This window comes from Syngnathus scovelli, chromosome 13, assembly GCF_024217435.2.
Source record: "Syngnathus scovelli strain Florida chromosome 13, RoL_Ssco_1.2, whole genome shotgun sequence".
NCBI lineage: Eukaryota > Metazoa > Chordata > Actinopteri > Syngnathiformes > Syngnathidae > Syngnathus > Syngnathus scovelli.
The window spans coordinates 9,031,584-9,054,103 of NC_090859.1; the positions used below are offsets into that span (position 1 = coordinate 9,031,584).

General features: G+C 42.1%; 1 protein-coding gene and 1 long non-coding RNA gene across 5 annotated transcripts; one reads left to right on the top strand and one right to left on the bottom strand.

The window, feature by feature from the left end:
• Positions 1-2,730: 2,730 nt before the first annotated feature.
• On the bottom strand, positions 2,731-15,488 carry LOC125979622 (zinc finger and BTB domain-containing protein 7C). Of its 2 annotated transcripts, none has more exons than XM_049738029.1 (4): positions 15,327-15,488; positions 5,769-6,429; positions 4,952-5,613; positions 2,731-4,264 (listed from the first exon to the last, which is right to left on the bottom strand). In XM_049738029.1, the coding sequence occupies exons 2-4, from the start codon at positions 6,417-6,419 to the stop codon at positions 3,763-3,765; spliced, it is 1,815 nt and encodes a 604-aa protein (XP_049593986.1). In that variant the 5' UTR covers positions 6,420-6,429; positions 15,327-15,488; the 3' UTR covers positions 2,731-3,762. The 2 variants fall into 2 exon arrangements, with proteins under 2 accessions (XP_049593986.1, XP_049593987.1); XM_049738030.2 differs by lacking the exon at positions 15,327-15,488 and adding an exon at positions 9,900-13,210.
• On the top strand, positions 12,114-21,719 carry LOC137840862 (uncharacterized). Of its 3 annotated transcripts, XR_011087980.1 has the most exons (9): positions 12,114-12,218; positions 13,204-13,339; positions 13,730-13,882; positions 14,661-14,794; positions 14,961-15,034; positions 16,415-16,525; positions 16,797-17,020; positions 18,627-18,792; positions 21,167-21,719. It is a non-coding gene; the product is annotated as an uncharacterized lncRNA (long non-coding RNA). The 3 variants fall into 3 exon arrangements; XR_011087979.1 differs by having other exon boundaries at positions 14,661-15,034; XR_011087981.1 differs by having other exon boundaries at positions 13,734-13,882; positions 14,661-15,034.
• The last annotated feature ends 801 nt before the right edge of the window (positions 21,720-22,520 follow it).

A 22,520-nucleotide genomic window follows, 5' to 3' on the forward strand; every position in this document is an offset into this window, starting at 1 on the left:
TTTTCTAGATAAATGGTACTGACGTGAAATGGGAGGACGAAGGCAAATTAGGCAACTCAGCTGTTTTTCGCCTTGTGATGTTGCATCGAAATGTAAATCTCTGTTGCTATAAAGACTTTAGAAGAAGACTGTGTGTGAAAGTAAGATGAAACCAATGCATTTTTTTTACCAGAGGATTAATGTAATTACAGAAGAGGCTTGACTTGATGCAGCTGGCCTGGACATTTTATTTTATCTTTAATGCGGTTATGGCATCTTTTCTAATGATTCACGACATTTGTGTTTTGGGGAAAGTTTTCAAACCAAATAGTCCTTTGAAAAAGTAATTTGTCATTCGGATGAAAGATACTTTCTGAAATTGTACTCCGACATAAAGGATGTCGTGGAGTCTTCATCTGATAAGTTGCGTTAGCTTGTAATCGTTTGCTTTTCTTTTGCTTGACTGCAACTACAGATGCTTAGCGTGTGTGTTTGTGTTTGCAAGCGCACTTATTATCAGGCTTCAATGCATTTCTCCTTTAGATCCATTAGCGCTAGTCGTATCGACGTCAAGTCGCCGCTGTCATCCATCTTTAAAATGGACGCATGTCCAAGCACAGGTCAAAGTTTACTCACAGCTAGTTGACATAACGAAGACGCCTTTTATCTTAACTGAATTTTTATTCCATTACCATGATAACCATGACGTAAATGCTTAAAAAATATATGCTGCTGTCCATTTCTTTTTGATATAGTTCTTGTTTACGTTAAAACAGAATGAATGGTTCCGTTAGCATTTAGCATGTTACTTAGATGAACTTCTGAACCTGTCGCTAGTGCTTAAAAAATGCATGTGTCTATTTTCATGGCTCAGAGCTGACTGACTGAAACACAATCCATTCACTTCCTGTTTGCTTTGGAATCAATAAAGGTGCTTGTCAATTATCCAGGAAATTACTCAGATGCAGCGTAAGGGAGCTGGAAACCATTGTAACGTAATTAAACACAAAAAGGCGGCCGATCATGAGGTGCAAGTGATGAAACTAAAAAGGTTTTATCGACATGCACGCTATTAACGGGTTAGTCCTAAGATTTTATCCCCCTTAAAACTAACATAATTTTTGTATGCATATGTATATAGTTTATATATCTATGTAGTTTTTTTAATCAGTTGCATCATTTCATGGCCTCACAGGGTGTCCGGAGTTTGTCTTCGGTGATCGCTAAGCGACCTGACGCCAGAGAATAACACACAAGATAACACATTGATTGAACAGTCTACATTTTTATTGCGTCTACTCTTTGTTTTGTGCAGTATACTGTAGCTTTACTGGAAGCGATTATGGATTAATGCCAGTGATTGTGTCTGTGAAAAAAAAGGCACTCTCTGGTAGAAAGGACTTAATGGTATTCTTGGGGCTACTTTATTAACAATAATTGAGTTTAAAATGGGGCTTATGTCAGCATTAGTGTAAATTTTGTGTATTTATATAACTACTTTAATAATTTTTTATTTAATTTTATTTAACGTGTTTTCATGTATTATTTATCAGACTATTTTTTATTTTAATGTCATTTGTATTTAGTAGTATGGTATTTTCATATTTCGTTCTTTTAATGGATTGTCAGCTGAATTAGTGGAATTTATGTTTATTGATATTTGAGTTAGTTATATTTGTCGTGAGGAGAGCATTTTAGTTTCTTAAATTCCTTATTTTATATTTAAAATTAGTGCCATTAAACATTTACACATACCATTAAATACAGTAATTAAACAAGGTCAAGAAATGTAAATTACAATGTTCAGTATAGTTATTAGCAATTATTTTGCAATGTAAATAAATAGTGGTCTTGTATTTATTCATATTTAAGTATCAAAACTGGTGAAATCTCTGCTACATTGAAGACGTATGAATGAAGTGTCCCGTGCGTGCGTGCGTGTGCGCGTGCGTGTGGTTGCATGTTATGTTGGTGCACATCCTCGTAGGAAGTTGAAGGGAACAATGCTCTTCAACGCTCTTTTTAAGGACCTCCAGCAGGAAACAGTTTCTAAACAAAAGGCCTAGAAAAACAAGACCAAAAGTACACTAGCAACTTTCCAACAATCACAGTAAAGCAAAAAGTCGACTGGCAGTATTAAGTAAGCATGGGCGCAATATTGTAACTCTCTTGCGCCACCGTGAGGCGTAAATACTCATTAAATCTGAAGGGCGTGGAAAATGGTAACCATAATATAAAAACAATGGAAAGATACAACCGCTACATATCATTAAACGTCTTCATTCTACTATTTCAGACTGTTTTAATTTAGGATGGTTGCAATTGCACTGGTTTTCCACTAGATGGTAGAATAACCCCACATGAAAACTCGTTTAATTATTCCGATACATATCGTTTTCAAATTATACGGCATTTTAGTTTTTTTTGTAATATAATATATGCTATATTATCAATGATCAATCAAGTCAAATGCATTATTATTATTATTATTATTATTATTATTATTATTATTATTATTATTATTATTATTATTATTATTATTATTATTATTGTCATTGACAAGCAAACTGGCACAGTAGTTGAAGTACACTAGAAAAATGAGGTATTATTTCCATTTATAATAAATATATACTATGCAGTGCCGTGAAGAAGATTCTAGCCTCTTAATAGATTTTCTTTTAATGTATACATGTATAGACTATATTGTTCATAATGAATAATTCTGTCGTGAAATAAAGCTCGCACACCGGGTTCAACATGTCATGTCTTTATAAAACATTTTGCAAAATATAGCCAAGGCTCATTCATTTAAATATGCATAAATAGCACATACACACACACGCGCGAACGTACACGCACACAATACTATTTTCATCCCCCATTTCAAGTCAAATAAATGTGATTAAAAGTCCTTGTGGAGATACATGACGTTTTGTTTACGAAACATTGATTTGTGACTCATTCGTGTCGCATCAAAGTCTTTGGAAGCTTTACTCGCCTGTTTGAATGTGTGCTATGTACAATAGTGCAGCGGAAGGAGGCATGTTCTTTAGTCCACTTCAATTGTTGTGTATTTCAGTTTTGCCCTTAGTCCTGATTCATATATAAATAGTATGTTACATTCATCTTTGTCATTAATAACTTTTGATTTCCTGAACAAAATGCATCACTGCATATTTCCTTTGAGCCTTGGAGCGTATCAGAACTGCTCTTGTCTTTAATGCTTAAAAAGTGTCCATTTATATTTTAAACATCCATGCATCCATTTTGTATAATGCTATGATGCCAGGTCACTTAGACTGGAGACAAATATTTACACTTATGGACTATTTAGAGTCTTCAATAATTATTAAATTCAAAATATTTTTTTCAACAGTTAATTTTTTTGAAATTTTGGGTAGACAATCGTTGAGCACGTAGACAAACAACCATCCACACTCACATTCAGACCTAAGGACAGTTTAGAGTCTTCAATAATATTTTTGGAATGTAGGAGGAATCTTTAGTACCGTGGGAAAACCCACCCAACCTAATCACAGGCATAACATAGACTCCTAGCAGGTTGGCCAAAGGCGATATTTGGACCCGAGCCTGAGGCAGACCTGCTCATCGATATTTGTAATTACATTAACAACAACCTCTCCCGAAGTGCATGTAAACATTCGCAAGGCTTCTCAATTGCGACGTGAATGATTGTGGTGTTTTTATTTTCCCATAAAAATAGAAGCTAAAAAGTCAGGAAGTTCACTGATTTCTCTTTGTGTTTGTTAGTGCACTGTTAGTTCATGTGGCAGTCTCCGGGATGGGCGGGGCCCGCTCCAGTCTGACGGTCCAGGGGTCCGAGGCGGCCGCGTAGAAGGGTGAGCGGGTCAGTGCGTCGTCCCCTGCCAAGGCGAAAGCAAACACCCCTCGCTGGCGCTCCGCCGCATCCTTCTCCTCAACGTTCTGGTATGACTTGAAGCCGGTTCCCTCCAAAACACCTGCGGTTGAGGCGGCGTTGGGCGGGCACAGGTAACCAGCAGTGGGTGCAGAGCGCCAGGCGGCCGGCTTGCGGCCTCGGCGTGGGCGGGAAACCCGGCAGCTCTGCCTCTTGAGGTGGCGGTGCAGGTGGTCGGAGCGTGTGAAACTCTTGTAGCAGTGCTCGCACTGGTAGGGCCGCACGCCAGTGTGGATGCGGAGGTGGTTCTTCAGATCGTAGTTGTGCACAAACTTGGAGTTGCAGTGCAGGCAGATGTATGGCCGTTCGCCCGTATGCTTCCTCATGTGGATCTTCAGCTTGTCCTGTCTGCCATGGGGGATGAAACGCAGTGTTATTAAAAACAGCAAGCTAAACTAGCGCTATGAAAGGTACCGACCGACCCAGAATTGGGAGTGACCTGACAATGTCTAAGAATGAGGTCACCATTAGAAACGGCTTTCTTGAGAACTGACCGGCTTTCTCCCGTTTCTCTAATTGTTCCGTATGACTCTTACTCAAACGGAATGGGAGTGACCCAAGTGACAAAGAATTGAATATTCTCACACCACAATAATGATTATTAGCATTATTGTGATAGCGTTCACACCACGGGACAGTTTAGTGTTACTTTTAGTGTTGAGACATACAATGTACGATAATGATGAGCGGGTAGAATGTCAAGTAGAGGTTTGCTGGTGGGTGAAAAGTGTGTCGAAGCTGTGGGCGGGTGTCACATCCCCTGCAGATAAATTATCAGAAGGGGGTTTCCGCACTTAATCTTCACTTGAGATGATCCTTAGATTGGTGGGTTTCGGTGGGTGCTTCATTTTTCATTAACCCTTCCTCTCTTTGACAAAACAGAGAAGTAGTGTTCGGTTCAGTTTGGTACACAATTCTATGTGAAATAAAAGCTACTGATGTATTTTGGGCACCCTTTTGCTGGGGAACCAGTCTAAACCGCATAAAAAAACCAAATGGTACTAACCAGAATCTGGTTTGATTCTGTTCACTGACCTGGTGAAGCGCACCTCGCAGATGGTGCACATGTATGGTTTCTCCCCCGTGTGGGTCCTCATGTGTCTCGGTAGCTTCCCGGCCCCCTGGATGATCTTGTTGCAGATGGGACACTGCTGTGACGACTTGGGCTTCATCTTCCTCTCCTCTTCCAGTTGCCAGGGTGGAAAGAGTGCCCCAAGGTGAGATGCCGAGTTCAGGAAGCTCAGGTATGAGCGGAAGTCAGCCTCGTCTTTGACTACTCCCAGGGAGTGGCTTGAAGGCGGCATGGGGCCGGTGGCGCTGCACAGCCCCGAGCTGACAAACTCTTTCAGGAAGTCGCCGTGAAGCAAACTGGGCAGCACGTCCTCTTTTATTTCTTCTTTGATGATCTCCCGCTTCACGGCCAGATCAAGGGGCCCGGGTGGGGGGTTGTCAGGCGTCGGATAGATAGCGGGCACCCTCGAGGAGCCGCCACCTCCGCCAGAGTGCTGATGAAGCCCTGGTTCCAGGAAGTGCTTGGGAAATGCCGGGAAGTCAGCGGCCCACATGGAAGGGTAGAAGCCAGGCAATAGAGGAGAGAAACTGGCCCTCCTGTCCAGAGCGGGCATACGAGGGTACAGACCATCTTGGAGGAGTGACTCGATAGAGAAGTCCTTCAGGGTGCGGTTCTCCAGATTCTCCTGCAACAAGACAAATAGTAAGTTTTGCATTCGATACAAGCGCAATGCTACTACTACCAATGCTAGCAAAATGTTAGCAACTCAGTTCTCATTGTGATGGTACCTGAATGCAATGAGAGGTGGGAAAGTCAATCAAAGCCTTGGCTGAGGCCTACCTGCTTTGCACGCATACTGTCAAGCGACCGCTCCTGGTAGGTGGAGGTGCTGGGCGGCGGCGACTCGTCCATCCCCGCAGGATCCCCCCTGCTCTCCGACGACCTGTCGTCATCGTCCTCCTGATCATCGTTCCTCGACCCGTCTTCCTCTTCCTCCTCTTCTTCTTCCTCATCTTCTACTTCTTCTTCCTCCCTCCCTTCAGATCCTCCACCTTGTCCCCCACCGCTGTCCATGATCTCCAGGCACACATTAATGATGCAGGGGATCTCCAGCATTTGCGCCGCATTCAGGATCTCACTGACATTGGACGCCGTCACTGTCAGCGTGGAGGTGTAGGCGAACTCTAGGATGGCCGTGAGCGATTCCGGGGCCACAAAGTCAATTTCGTAGATGGCCGCGGAGGGCGTGGGAGCGGCGGCGTGGTGGTGGTGATGCCCGTCCTCGCAGTTGGCCACGGTGAAGAGCTTCTTGAAGTAGTGACTGCAGGCGGCCAGCACTGAGCGATGACTGCGGTACTCCTGGTCGCGCACGATGAGGACCACATCGCATAGGAGACCGTCACGACGCTGCTCGTTGAGGCTGCACAGGACATCGCTGCTGTGATTGGGGAATGGGATTCCGATGCGGTCTTCCTCTCTGTGATGGACCATCCTCCGCTCTCTGGGTAAGAACCAATACAGCAATGTTAGCTTGTTATACTGTCAAGAGGATACATAAATGTTCCTTTATCGTTCAAAATAGTACCTGAATGCATGTTGGCATTTTCCATCAGAAATTTTTAAAAATGATAGAAAACAAATACGATCATTCGATGACCACGAACAGAATAACAAATCATAATCATCTTTATTTATTATTTGATTATTTTCATAACCTTAAAGATGAAGGTCATGAACCATTTTGATTCGCATGGGAGAACCGCAAAAGTGTTTAGATCATTGTCAAGATAATCACATCCTGCTGCAAAACACTTGTTCTGCACTTTTTCTTCAACTCTCTCGTAAATGAGGTGCTGGCCAAGTCTTGCCCACCGGCTGTCGCACTTAAAGCTGATGCAAAATCATCGGGTAAAATGCAACAAAAAATTATAAATAAATAAATAAATAAATAAATAAATAAATAAATAAATAAATAAATAAATAAATAAAGTCTACATGGAAGAATGAAAAGGGAAAATTATTCATTATAATGTTACATCACTCTAGTCCAGATAAGAATAAATCAAAGGGCAAATTCAGGAGTTGATCCCTCATTTTTCCACTGGAATGACATTTAAAAATATTCCCCACCAGATTTTAGAATCATTTGATACAGAATAAAAATTACCTCCATTTTTTCCAACTTGGGGAAACAAAAATCCAAGAGTCCCTCAGTTCACCTGCAGCCACACACCTACGTATAAGTTTATTGTCTTGTTGCTAGGGAACGGTTGCTATGTTGACGCCATTGATCGAGTGATTAACAGGTCCATAGAGGACGTGGCTTAACCGGATACAAGCCCTCGGGCCTGTGCAAACATCCCGTGGGAAAAAGTGTAACAAAAGAGCAACTGTCCAGTACCTAGATAGATAAATAGACAGATTTATTATATTAACTGTTAACTCGAGTAACACACCTTGTCCTCATGTACTGTACGTTGGAGCAAATTTCCAATTGAAAACTCAAGGTACCTAAATGAAGTCTAACAGTGTGAGTTCATTCGATCAATCAGTGCAGGTGATAAGATAGTGGGAATTAATTCGTGCTTATTTTATTTGTGCATTATACATATAATGATCATGGAATATCCTACCAATTCGAGATAGTTACCTATGAAGGGTGATTCACTCAAAATAATAATAAAAAGATTGTAGTATAAAGTATATGAAATTAAAAGCTGAACTTAAAAATATATACATAAGATGAAATATCTAATATATTATAAAATCATAAATGAATAAATAAATATTCAAATTCATTAGCATACCCTCTTATTTTTCTAATGTGCGAATTTTATGATCAAGTACTACCAGGATTCTGTGCACATGAAAGAATTGACTCCCCTCAAAAATACAGAGTCGACCACATGTGCGTCGCCCTCCGTTAAAAGGGAAAGCGTGGGTAAAAGGTGGTTTGAAAAGTTCCCTAACAGGTTGCACAAACAGCAGAGGAGGGGCCCCTCCCTGCCTGCGCGGCCCCCGCCTAAGCAAACAATAAAAAGACAGCGCCTGCCAACCCCACCGGGAAGTGTCATTTTGTTTGCGCCGAGGCCATCCTCATACTACCCACCCTGGAATGACGAACGTACACGTGCTCCCGCACTGTACGCCTGCTCTGGCTCGCAGTGGCCAGCCCCTAATTACAACGTGGAGAGGATCTAAGGAGGATGTGCCACATAGACATACTGAAGGGTGGGGAGGGTTGATGCGGTAGCCGTGACTTCCCCACCCTCAACGGCTTTTCTTCAGCCAAGTGCACTTGTTATGCCTTTAGGGCGGCAACTCGTCTCTTTTAATCACCACTCTGTATTAAATATAAAAGTTGAAGTGAGGGAAGAAGATTCCTTTAGTCAGGCTAAGGCTTCATCTAATACAAAAAATGCTTTGCCACCATCTTGTGGCACCTATAGCCAATTACAAACCTTTTAGGTGGACTTCAATTGTGCATGGGTTGTTGCTATATGCGCTGCACAGTAATTTCACGAATAAATCCCAGCACGTTATTGATTAAAAAATCCTTATCAGAAAATAGATTAGGCAAACAACGCGCACTTTTTTTTCCTGGCAATGCCACATGTGTATATTGTTTCTTGTTGCTAGGCAAGACGTCATAGAGCTGAGTTATATGAATTGCATATTTGAACGTAGAATTGAGAATTGCTTGGATTTTTTTAACCCTGGCTATTTGTGGCCGCTTTTCATTCATTCATTCCTTCATTCATTGGTGCCAATGCACAAAAATGTTTTACCCCAGTCATGCTTACTATGGCGTTGCCAAGGCAACTTAGGGGGCTCAACTGAGGCAAAAGACAGCAGATAAAAAACAGGGAGGGTCAGCTGGAAATCAGACATTACTAGACATACACTATGCTAATTAAGCTAAGCACCTTCTGTACAAATTTCATTAAACTTTTTGGCTCTGGTGGGGCACTGCTTTACTTGCCCCAAACGCAACGCTCCATTGAGGATAAGTTTCCATGTGACAGTCTATGCAACTTATTAAAGCAACCCCTTCACCTCTACCTCTACCTCCTCCACTTCCTCCTTATCACCACCACTAGGTCCTGACATTGGGCAGCCAGACCCCGCAAATCATCCTCCGCCCATGTCACAAGCAGATGCTCATTTTGTCCTAAACGACTAAAATGCTGTCAGGCCTGTGCGGGAAATCATTCATTACGAGGCAAAAGTTGATGGCGAGCGGCCAAACAAACCTGTCAACAGCCCCCCTTTGTCGCCCCACCTTATTAAAAGAACATTTGAGCTGCTGCGGGAGTTGACTGTCACACAGGAGACTCCAATTGCTGTCCATCACTGCCGAGTTATGCTTGGAAGTTTACGCCTTAATTCACTATTAAATTGGAGCAAAGTCTCACTGGTGTTTATTTGGACATTCAGAATAAAACACTAATTAACCCCAAGTAATAATTTGTCATCTTAAATAATAATGTTAGTAACTTTGAGGCAAACAGAAGTAGCCCGTAAACAGATATTAGTGTAACACCAGTCATTAGATGCGGTAAGTACATGATGTCAGAACATCAACAGTCACCTCGCGTGACACTTCAAATACTTTTGATTATTTCATTCGGTTTTGAAAGATAATCAAATATAGTATTGGTATATTATCAAGCTGAGATTTTTTTTGTGGCTTGTTGATAAGAGAAGCAACAATAATAATGAAAATAATAAAAAAGGAAATTTGAGCTAAATTTAGAGATACTTAAGTAATTAAAACAATAAGACCATAAAAATAACTTAATCAAATCCAACTTAGAACATCTTTGCCCCCCGTCGAGGCGGCATGGACATGAATTAAAACACATTGCGCAGCCCACACGTGTATTTTTCAACACGCTTGTTCACACAAACTGTCATACAAACACCAGAAAAAAACAAAACAAACTCAAACTTTTGCGCTGCATCACATACCTTTTTTTTGTCCAGTCCCGACTAGTGTGAACTTCTGGCGGCCTTTGCGTGACCTCTCAGCATTTCCCCCCTTTTTGACTATCCGTCAATCAGTCTTTGAATCAATCAAGCTCCCATTCATAAAAATATTCAACAGCAACAAAAAATAAGCCAAAGAGGAAGAATCCAAAGGCGAAGCCGCCGGTTAGTGCAGGTTGTCGGGTCTGTGAGTGAGTGTGTTAAGAGTGCGAGATAGCGAGCAGGGGACTCAGGTTGTGTGTGTCTATGTGTGAGTGTGTGTGTGTGTGAGAAAGGAGCGCTGGGGAGAGGAAAGGGAGGGGAGGGCCGAGCAGCAGCACTGCGCTGCGGAGATGTCGCACCGCTAGTTTTTATAGCAGGGTGGGTAGCTGCAAGATAATAATACCCCATCCTCCTCCACAACACAAGTGTATGTGCACTGTGTAATAAGCCCCATGGCGCAGACACCCTCTGATTTAGGTCAGACAAAAATGAATTTTTAGTCGTGTTCGAGGGGACCGGGGGCAAAAGGAACTCCGAGGGATTGTTTGGGGAGATGGAGGGAGGCGACTGAAGAGGGAAAAGAAAAGAGAAGGCGAGAGAGATTCGGGAAAACTATTTAGCCGTTTAGACTGGGATGTCTGACAGCACGGTGATGGATGGAGATACAACTGTAATTTAAAACTGCGTCTTTTTCATCTTTTTTATGACAATGTTACACAAGATCATTGGCATTTTTTTCAATTAAAATGTCATCTTTTTTTATCTGTCATTTTTGATTAATTGCAAGGAAAAGAAAACACCGTGGTCCCTTGAGTTATTACCGTCACTTTTTTTTATTTATTTATTTTTTAGTTTAGAATTTTAGCGATGGTAGCAAGTTAGCTACACAGTGCTTGTTTCACTCCAAGTTGAAGTTTACTTTAAAATTAAATAATTGTGTGAAATCAACCAAAACACATTAACTATAATAACTTGCAACTACACTATGCAAACAACAATGGACGAGCAAACAAAACTAGTTTGATATTGAGGTTATAAATCTTTACACAAGCTGTAGTCATTGGTCCAGCAAATTTGTGATTGGTTATGTTTAACCCTTTCGGTCAATGTGACTTTTTAAAATGATTGACCATTAGAAAAATCAAAACTTTTTACACACTGTCCCTTTAATTGTCTAGGCTCCAGTTAGTTTTAAGTTGAGATAAGATTAGGAATAGTGGTTATGGTTCACACATAGATGTACAGTAGAAATAAAGTTAAGATTAGGGGTTAGGTTCAAAATGGGTTAAGGTTCGGGCAGATGGTAGCTTGGACACCAAATGAAACAGAACACAGTCTCAACGTTGAGGCAGCAGAGTTCGTTTAAACTGAAACAAAACCGTCAAGTGTGAACATGCCTGAGATATTTCTTTGTGTCCAACAGCACTGACACAGTGTGACCGTGGTCCATCTGGCCCGCACAAAAAAAAAAAAAAAACACAAGTCGACGAGCCCACTTCCCCTCGGCTCCTGCTGAGTGACACCGCTGCGGCCGACTCACATTGGCATCCAGTATATATAAACGAAGGGTTAGCCACTAACTACTAGCAGGCCAGCCAGACGGCCAGAAAAACAACATGAGACGGCCCGGCTATTCTCGCGCCTTAAGTGGCACCTGCGTGGAGCGCCTTCTTATGAACCGACATGGGGGTTTAATGGCGCCGTCGACCCGTGTGTCACTTTGACGCTGGATAGGTTCACTTCTCGCAGACTGCAAAACAAAAAAGCCGCCAGACTTAAATGACAAACGGCTACCGTTGTAATTAGGAAGTGAGGAGCTCAGGACAGGCCAGACGAGAAAGTTGTGGACTAGATGTGGTGAAACGTCGCTGCTCATTTCCTGTTTGCGAATTTGATCTCAAACACCTGGCTTGAAATGTTAAGGTCACATGACTACAGAAGAAATTGTGCCTAACTGTGAGGGAACGTGATGACGAACGTAGACAGGAAGTGGACGTTATTGTGATGGAGCAATTGTCCAGCTTTTAACCGTCATCATGCACGGCAAGAAGAAAAAATAGTTGGGAGGGATTTCACTAACCATTTGAGAGGTTTTGCTATTTTTCTGCCTTTTTTTGTCATTTTGCCTGTGTTGACAAACACAATGAATATGATGATGAGCATAGAACAGGACTTATTGTCACATAAACTTTTTGTTTGTAATTTTCCTAAGGCTACAAGTGATGCCAAGGGAGGACAAGTGTGATGACGACCATAGGAGAAGAAGTAGAGCTTGTTGTCAGATAGAAATGACCCAACTGTGATGACATTCAATGAGAGGTAAGCAGATAACACAAGACATCTGCTCAGTGAGCATCTGAGGGATTAACTCCACAGATGCATTGGCGCTTTTTCTTTGGCTTGGTTGAGTGTGTGTGTTTGTGTGTACCTGTCCGTATGTGTGTCTGTGTATGGATTTGTTTGTGTGCGTGTGTGCATGTGTGTGTGTTTGTGTCGAATGAGTGCTAACGAGGACTAGACTTTGCAGTAGTGGGACAGCCTCGGTCTACCTTAAGGTACCGCTCTGTGTGTGTGTGTGTGTGTGTGTCTGTGTGTGTGCGTGTGTGTGTGTGTGTGTGTGTCAGCAGGAGAGCCCTGAGGCACCATGGCACCTCCTAATTAAAAGCAGTCAGGCTGCAGGGCAGGCCAGACACATGCCTGTCACCTCACACACACACACTCACACACACTGCAGCAGACCTCACTGCAGTACTCACACATGGGCAAGGTGTGAGGTACAGGTCAACTATTTTGGGAGAGTATGATTCCCCCTACACACACACATGCACACACACACTATCATCCAGGTAAATGTTTAAAAAAAAAAAAAAAGTGTTTGCCTGCTGCCAGTCATTACACTGAAAGCATCGTTGTACCATTTGAAGCACTCTGTTTATTACCTCCACCAAGGAAATTTTAATTTGTAAGCAGGTTTACATGGAATGTACGCAACCACAAAACAGCAAGATACACACAACCAGATGAAAATGAGCACCCTTTCATTAAGAGCAAATGCAAGTAAAGCGTGTGCAAGCCACTAATTACCTCCACCAAAGCCCATTTGTTTTTGTGGATGATCTTATTATGAACTGATTAGCTCACTTTTACTTCTCAAGCCACAAAACTTTGTCAAGTGCAGTGATATGTTGTGGCCCAAACGGAAGTTGATTTTGACCAATTTGCAGCACATTTTTGGTGCCATTCAAAGCATTGTTAGATTTCCATTTAATGTTGACACTGAACGTGTTACCTGTCCACATTTTAGATGTTGGTGGGGATGCTAACGTGCTAACCGACACCGGCGGAGGCCAGGTGGGCGGATCAAGGCGCGCGGCGATGGGGTGGCATGAGCGGGCCGAGCGAGGCCATCCCACACATATGCTCAATCTCGCTCCTCTCAGGTGGGTGGACCCACTTATTCACGCCATAGCTTTCTTCTACAAAGCGTTATGAAATCACGCTTGCCTCTATGCCGCCCTCTTCTTCTTCTATGTGAAAATCAACTTTGGCTCAAATTAATCAATCAAAATCAAAATATATGTGAAATATTGTAGTCATTAACAAGAACAGGCAGATAGATTTGAATAAAAAAATATTAAATACTGCACTGCTTTTCTGTTTATTAATAAAAAAATTATTAAAATTAAATGAAATTAATATAGCTATGAGGAAGAGATCACTCCAGCTCAACCGGCTGACCTCCGGGAGCGTGAGGTCTCGCCTCCTAGTCAGCTGCTGTGTTTTTGGTGAGGAATGCGAGTGTACACAAATCCAAGCTTTTTTTTTGGCAGGCAGGCAGGCGAGCAGGCAGGGCCCGGGCCTCCCACCCACGACAGCCTCTTCAAGCCTCCGCCCATATATCCTCTATTCATCGACTTAGTCACCCAGCCAGCCCCATTCCACACAAGCAACCTGGACTTTGCTCCTGTACGGAGGAGGAGGAGGTCCGACACGCATGCACATGCACGCATAAACATAGCTGATAGAGGCATGCTAAGACACACTCGGCTACTGTATGTCCACACTTACACAGTGAATCATAAAAAACGATTTTTTTTTTCCCCACCCACTGTCAACTAAACAGAGCTGTCATTCCACTTTAAAAATTGCATTTCATTCTCACTGGCAGAGCAAGGATTTTTTTTTGTCTCAGGGTAGCCGTGGGGAGTCTAAGGACAAAAAAACAAAACATTTTACAAACCACCAACATTTCTGAAAAAGCGGTTATAAAAACAAAAAGTTGAAAAAATGAATGAGAAAATACCCAAAAAACAATTATCTCGCCTGGCACCTGAGTGGGGTGGGGTGAGTCACCCAAGGATTTTTAAGGGAGAGGGGCGAGTGCCCCCCACAGGCCCCCTCTAGCTCCGCCAGTAACACACTGTCCACATTTTGTCCGTAAGAAAGTCACGTGCTGAAAAAGTACAATTAAAAACAAAGTTGAAAATGCATGACCAATGCATGCATGTACATATATATTGCATTAATTTCTTTATTAAATTGCGACTCTGTGTTACAGTAACTATAAAACATTGCCATATTAAACCTTGCCACATCTCACAAGACTCCAGTAAACCTTGTGACAGTTCAACTTTTATTTCCACCAGACTAATCCTATTTCTATTTGAGACAAAAACATATTCTTTTGTGGATCTACTGTAAATAACAACACCAAGTGCATTCCCATTCATATTTAAAGCAACAACGCTGAATGTCTTGCAGAGTGACATGGATCTCATGCCGCAGACTATTGCCAACACAAATTGTGCAAACATGAATGCAACACGCCTCTGGTGATGTTTGCCCAAGACAAAAGGCCAGCGCGGATCAGCTTGAATTCCCACCGTCCCACTGAGGTCCATCATTGTGTGTGTACACTATGTATGAATGTAGACTGTCTACTGGCTGACGTCCTCAGTTGGCCTCCACTGAGACACACCTACACTTATGCAGTCCACATAGTTTTAGAAATTAGTATAGTCAACTCAATTTTAGATTTCACTCATTTTTCTTTCCAAACAGGTGACGGAAAGAGAATTTGACTGACAACTGGACGCGGATCACATGTGGGATACGTCATCTTTTACAATAACCAAGTGAGTTCTGAGAAATGCCAAAAAAAAAAAAAAATGGGGAGGTTTAACTGAACTTCCCGTAGGAGAGATGTAATAAGGTTACATAATGTATTACTGTCATATTAATAATACATGTGACACACACACGCACACACAAAGGGCTGCTATTGGATGACTGAATTTTGGGAACCTCAATAGGCCTCACAAACACATACGACGAGTATGGCGACCCTTCACCTTCGCACTAATTGGACACTCAATATACGAAATCAGAACGATAACCATACAAAAACACATTTAAAGAGACACTAACCTTTCCCTAAATGGAGAACTCTTGTGATTTCACTTCCTCTGCTCAGTGCTCGTCAGGAAGTCTGACACTTGCTCAAGTTAAGACTGAAAGAGGTGGAGATTTCAGGGGTGTGTGCGTGCATGTGTGTGTGTGTGTGTGTGAACGCCAGGGCGAGAGAAAAGGTAGCACTGTAGAAGAGGGGGGGGGGGGGGGGGAAACAGTTATCTTAGAAACATAACAAAAAAGTGCTACACCCAAATGGGCCCTCCCTCCTCCTCCTCTTCCTCCTCCTTCTAAACCAAAACTATTTGGCACCCTTCCATTGCAAGTCCACCTGTGCTCAGGGCTAAGGGAGTGACACACACACACATACAAACACACACGCACTAAGCCTTGGAGAAAAAAAAACTGCTAATGGGAGGTTGGTTACAGTGCAGGTACAGATGACTCATGATTTCGCTCTGATAGGAAATGGTAACGGAGGATGAATAGTAAACAAGCTGCTACTGTCACTTAGTGGCTATGTCCAAAAATGTTTACTGTCAAAGTAGTGTAAAAATGAGATAACTGCTCTCTAATAAGAATAAAATTAAGTAAAAGTGCTTTGAGTAACAGTAACATTCGTAACTGTCTTGAATAGAAGAAACAGGAAGTAAATTACTGTGCTTCATGTGTCACAAGAAGTTGATTTCCTGTTCTATGGTTATCGTCACACTTTGACGTCACTGAGACCCTGTCGTGGTGGCAACACACCCACAAAAATGCCAACAAGGATAAAAGAAGATATTTAAACGCCAAGAATGTTCAGATAGCTGAAGTGTCATGAAATTATGATGTATAGGGTTAAAGGTTTAACTTTTTATATACTACATTTGGTTAAACGCAAAATTTGGGAGTTTTTGACTCCATAAAAGAACAAACAAAGAATACACAGATGTGATACATTGTGCTTGTCAACCACTGCGGAGTTTATTTTGGGTTGTGTATGAGTAGACTGAATAAGTATGTCGAGCATGTTTTTTTTGGAGGTTACATATGTGTGCCATAACATTTTAAAAAGGCAAAAAAATAAAGGAATGCACATTGTCAACAAGATTGACTCATCTTAGGAGTTCGGAGAAGACATCCATTATAAACTGGCAGCAGATGGGGATGGAAAATACTGTTTGTGCAAAATTACCATCAAGTGTCACAACAACAACAAATACAAGATAACACAAGTAAGTGCTCGGACAAAACATTGGGTCCACCTGCTCCATCTCATGACATCCAAAAATAATAACGCTTATCAATGCGCTTGCACTCTGCATTGCACCGAGAGCTGTTCCTAATGTTTTGACAACAACAAATCAAGGCAACACCCACATGCTGCTGCCGCTTTCACGCCACCACCTGTGGAGTGGGAGTGGGAGTTGCCATCTTCATCCACCAAATGTGTCCATTTATGTTTTTGTTTCTTTTTTGCTTCGTTTCTTTATTTTGTGTTGGCAGGTTTGCTCATCTGCCCGCCGACGCATGTTCTTCATATCAGCAACAAAGCCAGCAAAGGCAGGATGTTACTGCGACTGCGTGCAGTCAAATAGTCTGACGGCGACGTTTGCTTTCAACACAAGTGATGGTGTTAGCTGCCCCTTTAGCTACATTGGGGAATTCCCTTACAAATCGGTGGCACAGATCAACACAACAGTCCACTCCAAAAGTATTGGAACGGCAAGGTCAATTCCTTTGTTTTTTGTATCATTTGTTCGACTTCAGAATTCATTGTGTATACGTAATATATGAAGCCCCCCCGTCCAGTTCTCTTCAGCCTCTCCACTCCACCCACTTAAACACGATCTCCCAAAGTTAATACCACCCCCATCCTCAACACGCACACACTCCCTCCTACTATTGGCTTCGTCATACCCATGTGTCCGTTCTCCCCTATCCCACCCTTCCATGCCATCCTCCACTCCCCGCACACTCCCGTCAGGCCGTGGTGTTTTTCTTAGCCTCTCCTACACACTTTTCACACAGCTCCCCTCTGCCTAAATACACAACATCGTCCCACACAAGCCGGGCCCGGATGACCCACTGAGAGAGGAAGGGAGAAGAGGGGGTGGGCAACAACACCATCGGGTGCTTTTCAAGGGTGGGTAGATGGAGGTAGATGACAGCCAACACAAATCATTTCAGTGGGATTTTGGATTCTCCTGTGGGCCACTTCGATATGACTACAATGAACCATTATGTGAAATAAAATTGGAAGACTGCAAGTGCTGTCTTCAATGAAAGTATGTCGTCAGAGGAGTTGCTTTGACTTGTTTACTCCCCTCGGGATGGGGCCAGTCAATGCGGGACAATATAAAAGTATATTTAGTAGATGATAATAATCACCGTGCTCTATCAATATCCACATGATGATTATGGCCGGCAGAGAGGAGAGGGCGCTGGTCACTTGCGGCTGAGAGTGGCTAAAATAGCCACGCCGCTAGTGACGGCAAAGAGTAGCGAGGCGATGGTAGCGCGCTGGCGGCAGCGTGCAAACCGCGCGCTGACACAAACGACACAAATGACTGGCCTCGCGTGGCTTTCATCTCGACGGGGAAGCCGAGCTACTGCTCAGACACAAGCGACGGCCCGCCAAAAAGACATTTTAAAAAAAAAAGTATAAAAACATACAGTGCCGAAAGGCCAGGAAGCATTTTATTTCTGCATCCCCGTGGCGGCTTTTACGGAGGAAGACGTTTTCCTTTATATGACACGCTGCCTTGGCTAAATGTTTTTATAAGCCTGAGTTTATTTAGTGTGCGTGGTAGAGAACCACAATTTACATAAATGCAGCTTGTTATAAAATACATCAAGTAGTGATGGTGCCTTGTAAAAGAACTTTATGTTAAGCTAATGATAACATTAAATGTGATCCAATAAAAGAGCTGTATCAAATATTCAGCTTTTACAAAGCTTTCACTGACACTTTTAATTATGCATAGAAAATAGCCAATGTGGATTTTTTTCTGTGACACGCAGTAATGTTGGGCTGTTTTAACTATGGAAATTAAATGATTCAGATTTTACCAACAAAATTTGGAAATTCTGTATGTATTATTCACTGTATGACACACTTAATGACATTATCTGTGGAAAAAGAATATATTCCCATTTTTTACTATAAATAAAAACTACAACAAACCAGACAGGGATTTAAAACCCAAAAATAAAACACAACTATAGATGTAAATGTACTTGTCTTGTAAATGTAAATTTTGCACTACTTTGATTTGAAATAGCTGTATCTGTCACAAGCACTCATAGTAATGTCATTTTTGTGTGTGTTGCCAGGTCAGTGTGCCCACTCAGCAGGCATGAGCAGGAGAGGAGGTGGGAAGATAAGCGAGGACAATGGAGGATGAGCGGCCTATCATATTGGCAATGTATGATGCAAAGTATCACGATGCAACCAATAGGTCACAATTGAAAGGAAGAACGCTCCGTGCTGCAAGACAAGGTACTACAACTGAAGGCACACAACTTTAAATTTTGATACGCTTGTATACACAAATGTATCAATACTGTAAATACTGTATTTTAAGAGACGCGATACCGTGTGTGTGTGTGTGTGTGTGTGTGTGTGTGTGTGTGTGTGTGTGTCTGTGTGTGTGTCGGCACGGCCCCTGTCTACCAGCTGCCAGTGTGTAGCACTGAATTCGTCGGAGGCGCAGGCCTAATTACAGGCGCAAGGCTACAAATTTAGCCAGCATGCTAACCATAACAGAGGAGGCAGCAGGGAGGGGATGGCCCGGAAAAGTCACAGGCCGGACGGGAGCTTCATGAGAGCGGACCACAGGGACGAGGAGGGAAGGGGGGTGGGTTTGGCGGTCCTGCGACTCTATTTCAGGATGCGCCGCGCTCGTTATTTATCATCGTCTCCAACCTACAATTGACTAGCGAGCAAACCCCCGCCTCAGACACGCACTCCCGCCCTGGCTTTTATGTCTTGCCAAACTTTTAAGAATATCCAATTAAAAAAAAGAAAGAAAAAAAAAAAACAGGAGTCAAACGCTTACATACAAGCGTGTGGACAGTTTAGCGAGTGCGCGTGTTGGCAGTTCAACTCAAAGCTCACCCACGACTCTACCACTTCCACCCACAGTGTCCTCTATACAGCTGCTCTCGCTGAGCCAAACTCACACCTCAGCCTCATCCCTCGCTCCTCTCCTCGACAAAACCACCCTCCCTCCATCGGTCCAACCGTCCGTCCGGCTATTTGGCCATACATCCAGATTCCATCCAACCGCCAATTATTACATTCATCTGTCATCTCGCCATAAATTCATCAAATAATCTCGTTTTTTCTACTGTACGAGCATCCTTGTATCAAAGTGTACTTGTGTTCTCAGCGAATTTGTGTCCTAGTCCACTTGCACATAAGTATAGCCCCTGGCAGGCGGTGGTCGTAACTGTACTTGTGTACTTGAATCAGAGTGCCTCATCGTCCCATCTTAATGTGTGTACTTGTGTCCTACTTGTGATGCCATTGGCCTGTGTTCGTAACTACCTACATACCTTTAAACCTCTCACTGTGTATTCATCCAATCAAGAATAATCCCCGGGATGATGGGATGATTAGAAAGAAGCGATGACTCAGCAACAAAGTCAACAAGAACAGAGGAGTTGACTCACACAACAGCCCGTGTTGAGGCTCTGTTCAATGTTTGTTTGCTCTTTAGCGCTCCTTTGACTCTTTGCTTACCACAAGTGTGTCAGGTCTTAATTTTTTTCCCAAACGTTTTTCTAGATGACTTTTTTCTCCTCCCAATTTGAACAATTTAAAAAAAAATCTGAATGTCAAACTTACCTTTCTTCTTATGACCAAGATAACCAAAATCAACAATAATCTGTAAAGTGCATTTCTTGAATTGAAGACGCTGAGGCACGTATAGAACGCAAGACAAGTTGTTTTTTTAGTTTGTCCAAGACACGGTACGGCCTGATTAGATGAGTCGAGACACGTAAGGGATGACATTCAGAAAGGATGGTGATGAGTCATGTGTGAATTTCACAGTCAGCAGATCGTGACCCACTTTGAACGCGTTAGACGTCCTTCTAAGTCGCCGTCATGAAGTCGATTTTTACATCCATCTATACATCCCCTCAACCACTTTTTGGACAAACATAAATAAAAATTCTTTAGTTTCTTAAGTGATCCGACCCAAGCAGAAACCCACACGCACCCAGATTAGTTGCGGCCGATGGGCAAAGTAACCCGGTGCTCACCTTTCAGAAGCAACGCCCACCGTCGGTTGGAGCTCTGCCGTGTCAGCGTTGCATTATGGGGAATGAGGAGGAGTGGGTGGGTGGCTTGACCTCTTGACCTTACAGCTAAACTGGCTCAGGGCATGTCTATATCTCCCGATGCCGATCGATTGCCCTCCACCTCTAAACTTTTTTTTTAATAAAAGGACCTCCTGGGCTTGTCATACTTCTACACAGCTGCCCTCCAGCTCATTCAATTCCACATACAGTAGTGCATTATTAACCTGCATTTTTCTTTTTTTTTTTGAATAAGGAAAAGTTATATGCTCATTAACATAAGATTTTGCCCACACACCATTAAATGCAATGTTCAAGTTAGCTGATCTTGACAGATTAAAAATCTACAGTACAAAATTTTTTTTATCTTGTACTTTTTGAAGAAAAAGAGCCCTTTAAAAAAAAGCAAAGAACCATTTAAGCATTTTGTATCTTTGCAAGCACAACACACAACTGTGTCGATATTAAGCACTAGTCGATGACTGTTCCATTTCCCCCCCACCTCCTTTTCCATGTCCTCATCCCTCCACCCCATCCGCCTCTGATTCCTTTCCTGGCCGCCTGAGAAGCAGAGGCGCAGCTCAAGGCGCTGACCTCGCCCCCGAGACCCCCAGGAGGGATGATGACCATTTCTTGGCTTCCGGGTGTCTCGGACAAAAATAGCACCGAGCCAGTTGCCTTCACTGCCTATTAGTGCTGTCCATGACATCGGCGGACATGACACGACGTTTAACATACAGGGACTAATGATCTGTGCATGTCTTCAAAAGTGACATCATTGCTGCATGATGCCATGATGGGAGGAGAGCAGGGAGGAGGTTCAAGAGGTGCAACATGTGATGACGATAAAGATGTGAGTAAGACATCTGAAAAGCCAGATATTATTAGTATAAAGAGAGTGCAGGATTCATGTCCATGTCGACAGGAATAAGTTTTGCTTCTAGTTTTTGGCTACGTTTAACACATGCAGTAATTACACGTGGCCCTTATGGCTACATGCAGCATAGGGGCTTTGTTTTTTTTTTCTTTTCGGAATTTAATTGGATTTTGTACAAAAATGCACTCAAGTAAAAGTAGAAAAGAAATATTTTGGGGGTGATGCTGTATTTAGTTGTGTAAATTACAAAGATGCTAAATATAGTAAAGTATTTACAATGATTCTAAATTTTTTTGTAGCAGGACTCATGCAACTTTCAACTTTTTATTCTCATAAATTATATAAATAAATAATTTAATTTACTGTTGAAATAATACATTGTTTAGTTAAGTCTTCTTTTTCGAACAACAAACAAAAAAATTACAACTTCTCACAAGTTACCATGATTTACTTTGTTCTAGCATCTTCTGACTTTTCAATCCTAAAAATCAACTATGTACATCTTCGCTTTAAATATATATACATTTTGGTATTTGTAAAATACAATTGTCATGTATGAAATATATATAACAAAATATAACAAAAAAATCCAACTTTAATTTTAGAGTTAGTTTGAATGTTCCAAATTCAATTTTGCAACTTCTGACTTATTTTTGTATTAAAAAAAAGAGAGAAAAAGAAAATACTTGATTGACACCAACAAAATTTTGGTGTGTAGAAGTGACAGGATTAGGTGGTTGTGCCTTGGCTGAGATTTTACAAGAGCTCTGAGTTGAATGAAGCCTTTATTGGCCAAGGTGGTAAAATAAACACCAATCTGTACACAAATTATCAAATTAGTGTGATGTTCTGCTCAACAAACATTTACATCAGTGTGATACATGATGTGTACTCACATGCACGCACTTGTACCAAGCATGCGGTCATTGTTGTTTTACAGGCTTTTTTTTTCATGTTTGCAGTCGCCAAACAGCCGTTTATTTTGGCGGAACCAAATAAGAAGCTAGTAGTTAGAAGGAAGAAGAGACCAAAAAAAGAACAAAACT